The 17,787-nt window shown below is 36.4% G+C and overlaps 1 protein-coding gene across 1 annotated transcript in view; it reads left to right on the top strand.

Annotated features, from left to right (window-relative positions):
* rdhB (retinol dehydrogenase B) overlaps nt 1–17,446 on the top strand; it is a 54,578-nt gene extending 37,132 nt beyond the window's left edge. Inside the window, exon 5 of the mRNA XM_073964208.1 lies at nt 17,050–17,446. Coding sequence (XP_073820309.1) covers nt 17,050–17,247 — 198 coding nt within the window. The 3' untranslated portion in view covers nt 17,248–17,446. The remainder of the gene's footprint in view (nt 1–17,049) is intronic.
* The last annotated feature ends 341 nt before the right edge of the window (nt 17,447–17,787 follow it).

The raw sequence follows: 17,787 nt of genomic DNA, 5'->3' as shown, positions 1-17,787 counted from the left end.
TTGTATTGGGCAACAGATGCTACTATGGTTTAAGTAAGCAATTTAAAAACAAAGCCACATCTCGTCAAACAAAAATAACACTATACACAACGCTGATAATACCCGTGCTAATGTATGGCCCCGAAGCATGACTACTTGCGCAAGCAGATAAGGCAGTGCTTGGTGTGTTTGAGAGGAAAATTCTTTGAAAGATCTACGGGCCGATTTGCGTTGACGGTGAATATCGACGTCGTATGAACCACGAGCTATATCAGCTATACAAAGACATGAATATAGTTAAACGTATCGAGATGCAACGATTGCGTTGGCTAGGCCATATCATAAGAATGAGCGATAATGAACCCGCTAAAAAGGCGTATGAAGACATGCCACATGGCGGTGCATGTAAGGATCGAAGGATTTTTTAAGTGGATTGTGGTTTAGAACGCTAACAGACAATGTTGCTGACGTCTTTGCGTTCTAAACCACAATCCACTTAAAAATCCTTCGATGTGAAAGACATATATACAGTCTACGATGGAAAAAAACCATCGACTGTAATATGAATGCAACATTGAAAAAATTGATTTCTGGAATAGAAGGGGGACAAATGAGTCGTCTTTGGAAATAAAAAGCTTCAATTTGAACTTCACAAATGCAAGATTGCAATCTTGAATGTATAAATAGGAGCTCCAAATGGCGAAAATTGTCTAGCAACAACAACAACCAGCTAACGATCAATTTTTCAATGTAATCTCCTTAGGTCATAAAAAGCTCGATTAATTAAAAATTATTTAAAAAATAGTTTTGTTTAAACCTCTTAACAATTTTCCACATATCATGTATTTCCGAAAACTCCTTTACATGTTTTCCAAGATCAAATAGTCTTTGAGACTATCAACGACTTAGCCATCTTACTTCCGTTAACATTTTTAATTCACGGTGAGAAGTACCATTATTTTTGGAGAACAAACCGAATTTCCTGTGGTTTAATGAGTGGTCTCCACCACGAATTCTCGTTATTTCATCAGACGCTTTTTCCGATCATCACATTTGCACCATCGATACAAACGCCTGTCAATTTGATCCCAACTACGCTTTCACCACAATCGCGCAGTACACGACCATTTCGTGCGTCATCTCTTTTATCTTGTGTTAGTTTCGTTAATAAAATTCATTCGACATCAACTTCTTGCAACCAACTGTACAAAGTGCACTTATTTAAGCTCCTTGGTAATTAATGTAGTTACAAAACGTAATTACATTGAATAATATCATTCATTGCGGCTTTGACATCACTGGACTGTAATGCCGCGCGAATAAAATAACCAAACTTCTTCCTTCCACTTACTCGGCCAGTATATAAATCAGGTCTTTAGCATTCTTTGAACCGTAACCTTATTAAGTATTTCGCCAAAAAAAAGATGTAAAAAAACCCTTTCTCGGAAGTAAAAACCCTACTGGCCAGCCAATCTCCATATTGTACACACATATGTAGTGGTTAAATGCCAGCAACAATCCCTGATTGATCCGGCAGAAAAAATGCCAAAGCAAAAGAAAAAAGGACTGGTGGTGTTTATCCGCCATGGCTGTTGATGTTGACATCATCAGCAACATTTAACCAATATGTAGTTTACACTCGCCCATGGTCGTCAAATTTATTTTTTTTCGTTTCGCACAACGAAACAACTTGAAGATTTTTTTCAACCTGGGTATGTGACAAGTACTGAGACGTACTTACCAGCCGGGTAATTAAATGTGGAAAATATTGTGAAAACACAAAAAAAGAAGAAGAAATGCCACATTTTCACACTTGCAACAACACTAAAGATTGTTCAAAATTCTTTGGGTTTACCTTTTCGTTAGCATCTTTCGGAAGGAAATGCAACAATATCCTCTCTTGGTGGCATTGATTAATTTGCAATTTAAATGTAATTCAATGAGAGTTTGTATTGAATATATATAAAACTTACTTTGTTTTTGAATTGTCAATATGTGTGAAATTCTTTTTTCTCTTTTCTTCTTTTCCTTTTTTAACTAACTCAAACCTTTTTAACCAGCGTACGGAAAAAACTTTATAAAACGCTTGCAAACGTTTCTTTTCGTATTTTCCATCAGAACAAAACGAAACATAACCCAAGTTGACCGAACTCGCTGTTTCGTTTTGTTTACATTCGTGAGTGCGAACAAAACGAGAAAAGGAAAGCTTTCAACTTCACAAACAATTCTTTGAAAACGTTTGGTGGTTGATTGAAATATCAACCGCAGTATATTCCAAGTATCGAATGTGTGTGTGTGTCTGAATGTGTCAATGATCACTTCGCACAGCAAACGTTTGCAAACGATTCATTTTGTTTCGTTCGTGAATGCAACAACCCGGAACAGCATAGCCGAAGTACATTTCAGCAATCGTACAGTTTTGTTCCTCTTCAGTTTAAAAGCTTGTGGTTTTGTTTTGAGAACGAAACGATCAGGAAAAATGAAATGTTTGTGTGAATCGTACAGGAATCGTTTCGTTTGTTTGCGTTCATTGTTTTTAACAAATCTGAGTTTGGCGTCAATTCCCATGTGCAGCCGATTTTACATCTGTCAAATTGGTAATCACATCATAACTTGATGTCCTTGTCTTCGAAAATGGATGAAACGGAGCATGACGATTAGCATTATTTTAAAGCGTGGTTAGTTCTGTTAAATTATATAAAATAAAAATTAAGCACATGTGCCTTTTGGAGGTTTACCAAATATTTTTATTAGAAAAGGTTGCTTAACAGAAAGTGTACTTCACAAGTTACAAGAGTGGGGCCTTATATCTTGCGAGGGCATTCTAAATTGCAGTAAAGGATATAATTAGTTGTTGTTTTGATAGGTGGAATTAGAGGAAGTATTGTAATTGTTTTTTCGATCTCAAAGAAGATTCCGACGTGGTGTTTGTAATGTCAAACATTCCTAGCGAAACTGAAGGTTTTTATCATTCTCAACTGTCCATATTGCCAGATCATTAGTTCAATAGTTCATTCTAGACTCAACTGGATATGTGTGGCCCTGAGAACATCGTAAAGATAATTGAATCGAAAAATGGAAAAAACAAGTAAAAAAGTATCAGTCGGCTTTGCCGACAGAGATATAACCTCAACCTGTGTGGATTGAAAACATTTTTTCCCAAAAAAAAAACGTATGTATTTAGGGGGGTTTTAAAAATTTTGGGCGTATGAACCGATAGAAATATGTATAGGAATAAAGCTCAAAAATTTTCGGGGATACCGATAGATAGGGGGGTACCGGGAAGGGGTGGACCTGAAAGCACCTAATATTCGAAGAAATATTACGATTGCACACGTCTATTCAGTTCGGCAATCAGACTAACGAATGACGCCATTTATTGATTCAACTCTTATCGTCTAACAATGTGGTTATCGATTACATACCAAATATACGATTACTCGTTACATTCTAATAATTATCGTTATGTGTTTTACTTATAATAGGTGTGTTCTTAGTTATCTTACTACACGATATCCAAAGTGTAGACGAACGCAGTATTCGGTTCGAGCTCTCCAGCCACTACATATGGTCTTTTACAACTTTCGGGCTGTTTTCTCAAGAAGTATAGACTTGCCGCTGAAAAAAACTTTTACTGTCGTAATTGAGGCGGCGAATGCAAGTTGTTTCAACAAAAATCAAAGTGATTCGAGAGCAGTTCTTAAAGTAAATTTACCCAAAATTGTGTGTGGGAGGTCCCCAAGAAGTGGGATTTTTTTTGCAACTTTCAGGCTATTTCCTCAGGAAGTATGGACTTGGCCCTGATGAAACTTGTACCGTCGTATGGGGGCAGTGAATACAAGTAGTTACAACAAAAATCAAAGCGATTCGAGAGCAGGTCCTAAACTGAACTTTTCCGAAATTTTGTATGGGAGGTACCCGAAGGAATGGACCGATAGAGTCCATATTGGAACCTTATCTAAGTCTGGCAGAAATTTCACGATGTGCAAAGTATGGACCAAATCGGTTACTCCCTTTAATAGTTATCGTGCGCACAAATTTTCCGAACATTTTTGAACATTTGTGGGGGAGGTACCGAAAGGAGTGGACCGATATAACCCATCTTCGAACTTAAACTAAGTTTAGACAAAATATTACGAATCCCAAATTTTAGACAGTTCATTATGTTGCTTGATTGAAGCGTCTTAACCTCAACATGCAAGTGGTTCAACTCCGACAGTCGCACACATTCGGATGCGATCCGTAGTTCACTATTTTGAATTCTTTGCAATTCTCGTCATTGAGTTTCACTTATAAGAGACGCCCAGACAGGTCATGTAGCAAACTTGTGCCTTCCCAGAACACTATGATCGAGATGCTCGCCGACCAAGTAGATTGTCTTGGAGTAAGTTAAACTCAACACGTTCTGCTAGTGGTTTTAGTTTTCAAACTTATAGATCATAAATCCTCGACTGGATCTAATAAATCCAGTACAAATCTCATTGCATTTAGATATACATTTTGGAGGATTTAAATGGCAGTCAGCTGATTTTTGTTCATACCACAATTACCAAGGTAGATGCATCAGCCCATCTGATCGAATTTGAAACGTAAAAAGAATTTTTTTAAATTGAATTCGTCTCAAAATATACGTCAAATTACAAATTTATAGTTTAATACTGAAAATGTTTGCACATTATACTACTAATGATAACTAAGGAGCAAAAAAAGAATTATTTTGCCCATCTAAAATAAATAAACAAATTATTTTAACGTTTAGACATCGTAAATATTAGTCTTGGTTTATTAAAATCAACTTTATACATCAAAACAAATTTAATTTTTCCGCCTTGTTTACAAAGTTTTTATACCCTCAGCCTTTAGGCTAAAGAGGGTATATACACTTTGATACGTTGAAAAATGTGCCTCATCGAAATAATGGTTTTAGACCCCAAGTATGTTTGGACGATATGTGTTTCAGACAATTTGGAGTCGATCTAGCCATGTCCGTCCGTCTGTCTGTCTGTCTTGCTGGCTGGAGCGCACGATAACTCTCGAACGGATGAACCGAATCGGTTCAAATTTTGGCTTTCGTAATATTTTGCCCAAAGTTCGAAGATGAGCTACATCGGTCCACTCCTTCCGGTACCTCCCCCACAAAAGTTCGGAAAATTTGTGCGCACGATAACTCTTGAAGGGAGTGACCGATTTGGTCCATACTTTGTATAGCGTAAACTTTCTACCAGAGTAATATAAGGTTCCAATATCGACGCCTCCAAACAATAGTATGCTAAGTCGACTTAGCATGTTTTCAAGTTCTTTACATTTTTATATTTAATGTCCTTTAACTTAAATTCTGTCAAATTTTGGTAATAATCGGACAATCCGAACAGAAGTTATAAACAAATATTTACTTAGCATAGTACTGAAGGTCAAAGAAATTTCCAAACTTTTAGAGCTTATCCTGCAAAACCCACTGTTCAGAATTAGCAAACTATTATTTGGAGGTGTCGAACGTCCTTTAACTTAAATTCTGTCAAATTTTGGTAATGATCGGTCAATCCGAACAGAAGTTATAAACAAATATTGACTTAGCATAGTACTGAAGTTCAAAAAAATTTCCACACTTTGAGAGCTTCTCCTGCAAAACTCACTTTTTAGACTTAGCATACTATTATTTGGAGGTGTCGATATGGTCTCAATAGGTCGACTCCTTCGGGTACCTCCCACACAAAATTTCGGAAAAGTTCAGTTTAGGGCCATCTCTCGAATCGCTTTGATTTTTGTTTTAGCAACTTGTATTCACTGCCCCCCATACGACGGTACAAGTTTCATCAGGGGCAAGTCCATACTTCCTGAGAAAATAGCATGAAAGTTGCAAAAAACCCTTATGACATCGTGTGAGGTGGTTGGTGCGCAAGATATATGCCGATTCGGTCCAAAATATGGCCTTAGTAATATTTTGTCCAAACATAGTTTAAGTTTGAAGATAAGCCATATCGGTCCACTCCTTCAGGTACCTCCCCCACAAAAGTTCAAAATTGTTCGGAAAAATTGTTCATACGGTAACTCTTGAAGGGAGTGGCCGAATTGGTCTTTACTATACACATCCTAATATATCTACCAGATATAGATCAGGTTCAAATATGGACTATATTTGTCCACTCCATCCGGTACCTCCCACACAAAATTTCGTATAAGTTCACTTTAAGACATGCTCTCGAATCACTTTAATTTTTGTTGAAGCAACTTTCATTCGCTTCCTCAATTACGATGGTAAAAGTTTTTTTAGGGGCAAGTCCATACCTCTTGAGCAAACAGCCCGAAGAGTGTAAAAACCCCCTATGGCACCATATGTTGCGGCTGGAGATCCACTTCCATAACGGTCAATGTCGATCCTTCCTTTTAGTATCTCCTCCGCAAAACTTTTGATCTTTAATCCTTATTAACATTTTTGTCTGTTCAAACGCCCAAAAATTTTAAAACCCCCTAAATACATACGTATTTTGGGAAAAAAATTGTTTCATTATGAACAGGCTGAGGGTATATCTCTGTCGGCAAAGCCGACTGATTCTTTTTTACTTGTTTGTTCTAACAACTTGCTCTGTAAGTCTCGGTCCACACTAGAGAGATTTCATTGAAATAATTTCATGAAATTAGGCATTCTTAGATAGAGATCCCCACTACAGCAATTTTATAAAATTACTTCAGTATGTCCCGGTCCATACTAGAGTGATTTCATTGCAAAAATTGCATGAAATTATGCGTCTCTAGATCGACCTCCATAGTAGAGTAAAATCATAAAATTGCTGTAGTGGAGAATTCGATTTAAGAACACCTAATTTCATGAAATTTTTAAATGAAATTCACGCTAGTGTGGACCGGGACTATGGAACTCGATCTAAGAATGTCTAGAGGCACTTAAATAGTCGATGGTCAGACTAGCACGATTTCAACATGGCGACGTCAAGTTTATAGGCGAGGGGTATGAAGTAGTGAATCCCATGTACATGGTTTTCTGTGTTTGTTGTGTTGCCTCTTCCTTTTATTCGCTGCAAGATTTTTTCTTCCATTTTCTTTAATTTTTATTTTCTCAAGGAAACGTTAACAACAAAACAAGCATAAAAATATTTAATAATAACATTTAACTAATGAAATAGTGAAAATTTAACTATTAATATTAATTTAATTATTAATGTTAATTATTTTGTGTTGTTTTTTAGTTTATTTATGTTTGTTTTGATTTATTGGTATGAGAAACACAACAAACGCGAACGGTAAAATAAAGAGGACACGCAAAAATCTTAAATTTCACGTTAACGTGTGTGGACACTAACGAAACTTGAAAAGAAACTTTAACGAAATTGGTTTCAAGAAACCTTGCTAGTCTGACCATCGACATAACAACTCAAAAACAAAATAGGAATTATTTCAAGGTCGATCGACCAAACACTGTCGCCGCTAATAAAGATGATAATAAAGATAATAAAGATGATGCTAATATAGAGTGTTTCCCTATAAACCGAATATTTTATATTTCCCCATTACGAACCTAACCTAAGCGGCATTCGTTGCCGAGGTCATAAGATTGTCGAATATAAGAACCAATATTTTGGGGTTTTATACTGTATGAATTCTCAAGATGGATTGGTGATAGTTCTAAGTTTCTCTCCTTTAAGAAGATGGAAATAATGGCCAAATACTTAGTAATTTTGGCGCTTACAATATTGACTGCACCGATGTTTTTCGGTAAGTTAGCGACGAATAAAAAGCAGTCTAAAGTTCTACCAATAGCAAGAGTGTTGCCAACTTTTATTTGAACTTTTCATTCATAATTTTGAGCTGTTATTTTACCGATTTTTGTCGGTAACTCAAAAATATGTTAGAGAATCGCATTACAGGTCAATCTACCCCCGTAACCTTCGCTGACAGAAATAAATTTCTGTGACGAGCTCTGACCACAGCGTGCTAACCTCAGCAAATGTAGCTTTAGGTGTCCTTAAAACTCAAAACATGTGTACCAAAAAAAATTCCACATAGAATTGACTACCGACTACATACATTTAGTTATATTAGAGGTTACCTTACTAAGTGCTGTGATCGTACTTCTTTCGGCTCGGTAGTCATACTGGTGATCAGCAAGGTGAAAGTGTTCGGATATTGTTGGTAGTATTATTGCCTCTAATATCTTAAAGACCGGTGACAGGAGAGTTATGGGTCGATACGAGCTTCGCTGGTTTCTCAGGTTTAAATCCTTGACTATCTTCCACATGTACTGAGGCATAAATGGAACGTATGGGCCAGATACGTGGCACCATTAGGTCCAATATGCTTCAACGTTTTTGTCCCCAAGACCATCCAGACCAATTGCTGTAGAGGTCTTTCGACAAATCTAGTGTCGAAAGGATTGTTCTTTTGTGTGGTGTTTTACTGTTAAGACCTTTAGCTATACTAGAGGTAACTTTACTAAGTGTTGTGATAGTACTCCTTCAGTCATGCTGGTAGTTAGCAATGTGAAAGTGCTGAGATATTGTTGGTAGTATTATCGCCTCCAACATCTTAACGACCGGTTAAAGGAGAGTTATGGGTCGATACGAGTTTCCCAGATTTAGGGACAGCGACTATCTTAAACATGTCTGGGATTTCAAGTGTACTGAGGCATATATTGAACGTATGGGCCATACACGTGGCACCGTTAGGTCCAATCTACTTCAGCATTTTTGTCGCCAGACCATCCTTTGATACTTTTCAGCACATTATCCGTTGTGTTGGAGGCAACGTCCCTGTCTGGCCTCAGAGCACATGACGCTCTGAGAATTTTCCTTTTCTTGCTACCCGGTATCTGTGGATGTTCCACAAAATATCTGTAGGAGACTGTTGATATACGTGTTATGGCTATATTACCAGAGCGCCTGGGATTGGAAAGTTTTTTTATTGCTTTCCATAGCTTTTTAAATCCGAGATCCGATTCGACAAAGTGTTTGCGCCATAGATCTCTCTTATGGGCAGACACGACCTATGCGATATATTTATTAAAGGTTTGTATCCTTGAATCGCCGTGGTTTTACTTTCGTATGTCATCCTTTGATCTGCGAGCTTAAAGGCTTCTGTTGGGAAGTTAGGCCTTATTTTTTTTAATCCTGCCCTCCGGTATTTGTTTCTTGCAAGCTCGGAGTAGTACTTGCCTAAATGCAGGGACTGAAATAATGATCTGAAGTTGGAGGGGATATGGTGTAGAGTTAATCATCGGTTGTTTGGCAGAATAGGTCCCAATCTGCCTTTTTCGAATTTTCCTTTTCTCGCTGTCCGGTATTTGGGAATTGTTTACAATTTGTCTGCAGAAGTACGTGATGGTATTTTTGGAGTTCCGTAACCAAATTTTATGGCTATATTGTCGGTACACCTGTGATTGTAATGGTTTTTAATGGTTTTCCACAGCTTTTTGGATTCGAGATCCAATTCGTTGAGATGTTTGCGCCATAGATCTCTCTTATTGGCAGACACGTGCTTTCCGATCTCTTAATTAAGGTGTTGGATCCTTGCATCAGCTGGGTTTCCCTTTCGTATCGGATATTTGATTTGATCCGCGATCTGATGGGAAGTTAGGCCTTTTTTAATCCTTCCACCGGGTATTTTTTCTTGCAAGCTCGGAGTATTACTTGTCTAGACGCTTTCCCCCCGTTTTGACTGATGTTGGAGGGTACATGGTGGAGAACTCATCTTCGTTAGTTTGGCAGAATATGTTCCAGTCTGTCTTATTAAAATGCATGAACGTTCTGTCTTCAGAGGGAATGTGTGATTCTGTCAGATTGATTTTGACAGTAATAGGAAAATGGACCGAATTTAAAGCTGTGTCTACTTGTCAGGAAGTGGTAATATTAGGTCAGAGCTAACCATGATGACGTCAGGGGAACTGCGGCACGTTGCAGTTATGCGAGTGGGATGATCCACGTATAAGGAGCAGAAGTTGGAATCATCGACCTGTTCGGCTATGTAGTAGTTTCACCTGGCATCAATGGAATTCTCCCATCTTTATATCTTTTATGTTATATATTTTTTTTATTTTATATCTTTTATTTCGACAATAAATTTCATTATTAATATTTTTCTTAATTCCATATTTGTTTGTAAGTTATCTTTTAATTTCATTTAAATTAATTATTTATAATTAATTTTTCTTTGAATTTAATAACTCATTATTTTGTCGGCGCAGACGTTTTACGGATTCATGCCATATCCTTCATATTAATTCCTTTAGAATCTACAATAACCTAAAACCTTAATCTAAAACAAATACATGTGCACTTTTATATATAGACTAGCAAGTGCCCGCTACTTCGTATGCGGAAAGGAAAAAGTATATATAAACAATATTTAATACGGGAATGGTGAATACTGGAGATTCTGTTGTACTAAGACCTATTTTATTACCAATATTTTTCGATTGTAGTCAGAATTTACAAAACAAAAAAAAAAAAAAAAAAATTGCCGTATCGCATCCCTACACAACTACCATATTTTTTATATCGAATTTCCAAAACTACGTATCATATTGCAAATTTTAGATTTGACTCCTGGTTTTAACCCTTCACTAACACAGCATTCCCTTCCAGTACGAATTTCCAAACACTAAACTATATTTCACCCCTTCACAACAACAATCCCGCACATTTACAATGCAAGGTTCTAGCTTTAGCGGTTTCGCCCAGAGCCCGAATAGGTCCGTTAAACTTTCGGCATTCAAAATGGTCATGAATATCCACGTTTTCGTATATCCCCATATAACGGTACCTCTCGATTAGTGTATTTTAAAAGAAGAACAAATCTATATTGTCCAATTATCTTTAAATTTAGACCTTGAATACTCAGAGGATATAGAAGTTTAATTTAAACAAGTAAAAAAGCATTAAGTTCGGCCGGGCCGAACTTTTCATACCCTCCACCATAAAATATTCATTCCTGTCCCCAACTTTAAGTGAGTACGTTAAAATGTCAGATAATGTACATAAAATGCTTCATTCGAGAGGCCCTTTTTTATGGTGCCTATATCTAACTGTTGGCAATTTTTGGTGGGCTAGAAATTGGGAGGTACTGTTATATAGGGCTTATAATAAAACATGGGCCTATGTTGACCGTTTTTGATGGGAGCCTTTAATGTCAAATAACTCCTAATTCGGTTAAAAATCCTCAAAATATCGAAAATCGGTACATAACGTGGGAACTTCAAATGTCATTAACAGCTAGTTCGGAGGTATCTGGGCTATACGAAAATATGAACTTAAATGAACAATTTTGTTGCAGAATTTTTGTTGACTTTTAAATTTCAAATTACAGAAAGTTCGTCCAAAAAATAAAGCTAAGGTACGGAAAATCGGGAGGTTTGTTTTGGGGCTATACAAAAACATGGACCTACGTTCGGTTAAACATTTTAAGTAAAATCCTCAAAGTACCGAAAATCGGGAAGTATCGTTATATTGGGGCTATGTTGAAAATTGTTGATGCAGATGTGTGGTGACCACTACAACCTTCAAATGTCAAATTACAGTTAGTTCTGTTAAAAATTATAGCTAAAATTGACAAATTACTGAAAATTGGGAGGTACCGTTACATGGGAGCTATATCCGAACATGGACCTATGTTGACAATTTTTGATGGAGAGGTGTTGTGACCACTAAGAACTTCAAATGTCAAATTACTGCTACTTCGGTTTAATATTGTAGCTAAAATCATCAAATTACTGAAAATCGGGAGGTACCGTTATATGGGGGCTTTATCAATACATCGACCTTTCTTGACAATTTTTGTCAAATGTTCAAATTACAGATAATTCGGTTAAAACTTGTAGGTAAAATTCTCAAAATACCGAAAATCGGGAGGTACCGTTATAGGGTGGCTTTCTTGGCAATTTTTGGTGGAGAGGTGTGGTGACCACTAGGAATTTCAAATGTCAAATGTTCAAATTACAGATAATTCGGCTAAAACTTGTTGGTAAAATTCTCAAAATACCTGAAATCGGGCGGTAACTTTATATGGGGGCTATTTCAAAACATGGACCTATGTCCACTAGTTATATAAGTTTATTGACATTTAAGAACCCTAAATGTCAATTGATAGCTAAATCGGTCTGAAAATGTAGATAAAAACGTCAAAATGCCGTAAATCGCGGGTACCGTTATATGGGGACTATACCAAAACGTGGACCTAGGTCCACAACTTTTGTTATATAAGTTTAGTTACACTTAAGAACCCTAAATGTCAAATCATAGCTATATCGGTCTGAAAATGTAGCTAAAAACGTCAAAATACCGTAAATCGGGGGGTACCGTTATATGGGGGCTATACCAAAACGTGGACCTATGTTCACAACTTTTGTCACATAAGTTGATTGACATTTACGAACTTCAAATGTCAAATTATAGCTTCATCGGTCTGAAAATGTAGCTAAAACCGTCAAAATACCGTAAATCGGGGGTACCGTTATATGGGGGCTATACCAAACCGTGGACCTATGTCCACAACTTTTGTTATATAAGTTTATTGATACTTAAGAACCCTAAATGTCAAATCATAGCTATATCGGTCTGAAAATGTAGCTAAAAACGTCAAAATACCGTAAATCGGGGGGTACCGTTATATGGGGGCTATACCAAAACGTGGACCTATGTCCACAACTTTTGTCACATAAGTTGATTGACATTTACGAACTTCAAATGTCAAATTATAGCTTCATCGGTCTGAAAATGTAGCTAAAACCGTCAAAATACCGTAAATCGGGGTGTACCGTTATATGGGGGCTATACCAAACCGTGGACCTATGTCCACAACTTTTGTTATATATGTTTATTGACACTTAAGAACCCTAAATGTCAAATTATAGCTACATCGGTCTGAAAATGTAGCTAAAAACGTCAAAATACCGCAAATCGGGGTTACCGTTATTTGGGGGGCTATACCAAAACATGGACCTATGTCCACAACTTCTAATATATAAGTTTTTTAACACTTAAGAACCCTAAATGTCAAATTATAGCTACATCGGTCTGATAATGTAGCTAAAAACGTCAAAATACCGTATATCGGGGGGTACCGATATATGGGGGCTATTCCAAAACGTGGATCTATGTCCACAACTTTTGTTATATATGTTTATTGATACTGAAGAACCCTAAATGTCAAATTATAGCTAAATCGGTCTGAAAATGTAGCTAAAAACGTCAAAATACCGTAAATCGGGGGTACCGTTATATGGGGGCTATACCAAAACGTGGACCTATGTCCACAAGTTTCGTTATATAAGTTTATTGACATTTAAAAACCATAAATGTCAAATTATAGCTACATCGGTCTGAAAATGTAGCTAAAAACGTCAAAATACCGCAAATCGGGGGGTACCGTTATATGGGGGCTATACCAAAACGTGGACCTATGTCCACAACTTCTATTATATAAGTTTATTAACACTTAAGAACCCTAAATGTCAAATTATAGCTACATCGGTCTGATAATGTAGCTAAAAACGTCAAAATACCGTATATCGGGGGGTACCGTTATATGGGGGCTATACCAAAACGTGGACCTATGTCCACAACTTTTGTTATATAAGTTTATTGATACTTAAGGACCCTAAATGTCAAATTATAGCTAAATCGGTCTAAAAATTTAGCTAAAAACGTCAAAATACCGCAAATCGGGGGGTACCGTTATATGGGGGCTATACCAAAACGTGGACCGATATAGCCCATCATCGAACTTGACCTGCCTGCAAACAAAAGACGCATTTTCCCAAAATTTCAGCGTCCTATCTTCATTTTTGTGGATGCTAGAGTGATTACCACAGACGGACGGACGGACGGACGGACGGACGGACGTGCTCAGATCGACTTAGAATTTTACCCTGATCTATATTCTTGATACTATATATACTTTATAGGGTCGCAAATGAGTATTTCAATGCGTTACAAATGGAAAAACAAACTTAATATACCCTCCATACTATGGTGGAGGGTATAAAAATCTCCAATTCAATCCACGTTTATTAGAAGAGATATTTTGAAGATTTAGAGCACATTTTCCAACTTAAATTCGGAATTTGTGGCATGAAAGTTTAGAAAAACTTTTTTACAAAAAATTTTACTTACTATGCACGGGTATGCCCACCGTATATAACGGAAAATTTGTTGGAGGCATTTCAATTTAGGTTTTTTTATTATCAGGGGGTAAATAACTTCTAGTTAACAAAATTGTCGCATTGGATCACGTTTTCAAGTTAACATACCAAAGCGGTCAGAACAAAAACATTTTTGAAAAGATACTTCACGTTTGACTACTTAATTTCAGTACATTATTTAGAAACGCCTTGGCGTTAACATCAAATCAATGGAACAATGTTCAGTACAATTTTTCAAACTCAGAACTTTGTCTCTAATTTTAGAGTGATCTCCACAACAAATATTTTTCCATTTCGTATTTTTTGTACAAATAGCATATTTCCAAATTATATAATCCCAGCTTTTATTATTTATTACCTTAACTGTTTACACAATGCCAAAATGGTTTTGGTACCAACATGTTACCCAACTTTTCGTACACATAGGTAAACGTTTCAAAAATTACTTCCTTATATTCAACTTATATCCTAACCCCAATTCACTTTTCAAGCTTTAACCGTTCCTCTGAAACCCATTATAGTACTATTTAGTACTTTTTGTATAAATAAGTACGAATTTTCAAAACCTCCTCCCCACCTCCACTCTAAACACCAATTGCTAATCTAATGCCGAATTTCAAAATTCCAGTTCTACCCTTTACAAAATCACAAATTGTGCAAAATTCTATACCATATAGCAAATACCAAAAGGTACCAAATTTTGTACCATTTAGCACTTTTCGTACACGAATTTCCAAAATGTACTTTCATATTTCAGCTCTATCCTAAACCCAATTTATAGCCAATGTAGTTCCATTTAGCACTTTTCTATAAGTACGAATTTCCAAAACTACCTCAATCCTGCACTCCAACAGTAATCTGTTTACGCAAATACAAATTGTGCTTCGTGCACATTAGTACGATTTTCTAAAGCTACCTCGATATCTCAATTCTATATTCCAACAACAATCTTAATTCCAAATTTCAGGATTCCAGCTCTTCAAATCCAAATCATACTAAACTCACTACCATTTAGGACTTTTCGACCTTTGGTACTTCTTTCTTACTCTTCATCAGTGACCCCCATTCCAAATTTCAGGATTCCGGCCCTATTCGTTGACCCATATCCAAATTGTACTATATTTAGTACTATTTAGTACTTTTCGTATACTTTTAATTAGAATTTCCAAAAACCTTTCTTTTTACTCTCCATCAGTGACCTTAATTCCAAATTTCAGGATTCCAGCTCTATCCGTTCACCCAAATCCAAATTGTACTAAATTTAGTACCATTAAGAACTTTTCGTGCACTTGTAGTTCGAATTTCCAAAAACCTTTCTTTGTTACTCTCCATCAGTGACCCTAATTTCAAATTTCAGGATTCCAACTCTATCCGTTCACCCAAATCCAAATTGTACTAAATTTAGTACCATTTAGTTCTTTTCGTACCCTTATAAAACCTTTACAAAAACCTTACATTGTTACTCTTCATCAGTGACCCTCATTCCAAATGTCTGTATTCCAGCTCAATCCGTTCACCCAAATCAAAATTGTACAAAATTTAGTACCATTTAGTACTTTTGGTACCCTTATAGTTCGAATTTCCAAAAACCTTTCATTGTTACTCTTCATCAGTGACCCTCATTCCAAATGTTTGTATTCCAGTTCTATCCGTTCACCCAAATCCAAATTGTACTAAATTTTGTACCATTTAGTACTATTCGTGCACTTATAGTTCGAATTTCCAAAAACCTTTCCTTAATTCCAAATTTCAGGATTCCAGCTCTATTCGTTTACCCAAACCCAAATTGTACTAAATTTAGTACCATTTATTACTTTTCGTACACTTATAGTTCGAATTCCAAAAACTTTCATTTTTACTCTTCATTAGTGATCCTCATTCCAAATTTCAGGATTCCAGCTCTATCCGTTCACCCACATCCAAATTGTACTAAATTAAGTACCATTTAGTACTTTTCGTGCACTTTTAGTTCGAATTTCTAAAAACCTTTCTTTGTTACTCTATATCAGTGACCCTCATTACAAATTTCAGGATTCCAGCTAAATCCGTTCACCCAAATTTAAATTGTACTAAATTTAGTACCATTTATAACTTTTCGTGCACTTATAGTTCGAATTTCCAAAAACCTTTCATTGTTACTCTTCATCAGTGACCCTCATTCCAAATGTCTGTATTCCAGCTCAATCCGTTCACCCAAATCAAAATTGTACTAAATTTAGTACCATTTAGTACTTTTCGTACCCTTATAGTTCGAATTTCCAAAAACCTTTCATTGTTACTCTTCATCAGTGACCCTCATTCCAAATGTTTGTATTCCAGCTCTATCCGTTCACCCTAAATTTTGTAAGTTTTAGTACTTTTCGTACACTTAGAGGTCGAATTTCCAAAAACCCTTTGTACATCTTTCTAGATCTCCATCAGTTACACTCGTTCCAAATGTCAGAATTCTAGCTCTTACCGTTTGCCTAATACAAAGAGTACCATATTTAGTACCTTTTAGTACTTTTCGTACGCTTCTGGGTCGAATTTCCAAAAACCCAGCCTTATCTCACCCCTACACACCAACAGCAACCTACACCCAAAATTTCAACTTTCTAGCTTCAGCAGTTTCGTCTGGGCGGTGATGAATCAGTCAGTCAGTGAATACCTCACCTCACTGCTCTTTTATATTTACAGATGACCTTTCAAACACAAATATTTGAACTTTTAATTGCCTGGACTCAATTAGTACAAACATACCTACATTCACACATACATATGCATCTAAGATTCACACTAATGTAATTAAATTATGCAAGTAAATGGATAGCAGACCTCTAGACCATTCAGCAGCATCTTTAAACAAACATTTGTTGCATTTATTTTCATAGAATAAATAAATAATTTATTTACATAAAAAAATTTTCTTTTATCTTTTTTTTCAGAGCATTAATCCCGGCATGGTGGATACAGATTTCCTCAATGTCTACTCTCACACCGTTGCTGACCTACCCAAACTGAATGCTGGCGATGTGGCCGATGCAATCATGTATGCACTTGAGACACCGAATCATGTACAGGTGGAGGACATTACATTGCAGGCAATGCGGCGTTATGATACAGCCGGAGTCGGAAACCACTGAGAGTGTAGTGGTGGTTGATGCAAACGTGTTCTTAAGCCGGCAAACAAATCTCTCCCAACCCCACACACACCAACATTCACGTGCAATTTTTCGTATATTAAAAACAATGAATGAAACTTACAGAAGAAGCGTGCTTCACTTGATTTCTATGCAGCAAATAAAGAAAATGGCACAAAATTGTTTGTTTAATGCATAAATATTTATTTGTTATTGTTTTTTGTTAAAGGTTTATCACATTGTTTTTATTATTATTGCACTTTTATTTTGTTTTTGTTTTTTCTAATAACATTCCCTATTTTTGGGGGGATTTTATACCTTGCTTTTTAAAACAACAACACTTTCATTCACAACACCGATTGATGCACGTATTTACTGTTATTTGCATCCTTGTTCTCTCTCTCTCACGAAGCCGGCATAATGCGCCGAATTGTTGCAGCAAAGCAATACCATATCCTTGTGAGAATAACAACAATGCAGCGTTGCAACAAAAACGACTGCAATTGAACTGTCTGTCAATCAAACACCACTCCATGTGACAAA

The sequence above is a fragment of the Musca autumnalis genome, unplaced genomic scaffold, assembly GCF_047663935.1.
Source record: "Musca autumnalis isolate F117 unplaced genomic scaffold, ASM4766393v1 scaffold_1, whole genome shotgun sequence".
Taxonomy (NCBI): domain Eukaryota; kingdom Metazoa; phylum Arthropoda; class Insecta; order Diptera; family Muscidae; genus Musca; species Musca autumnalis.
Note: the sequence above shows the minus strand (reverse complement) of the source record. Positions and strands in the feature narration are given on the sequence as shown.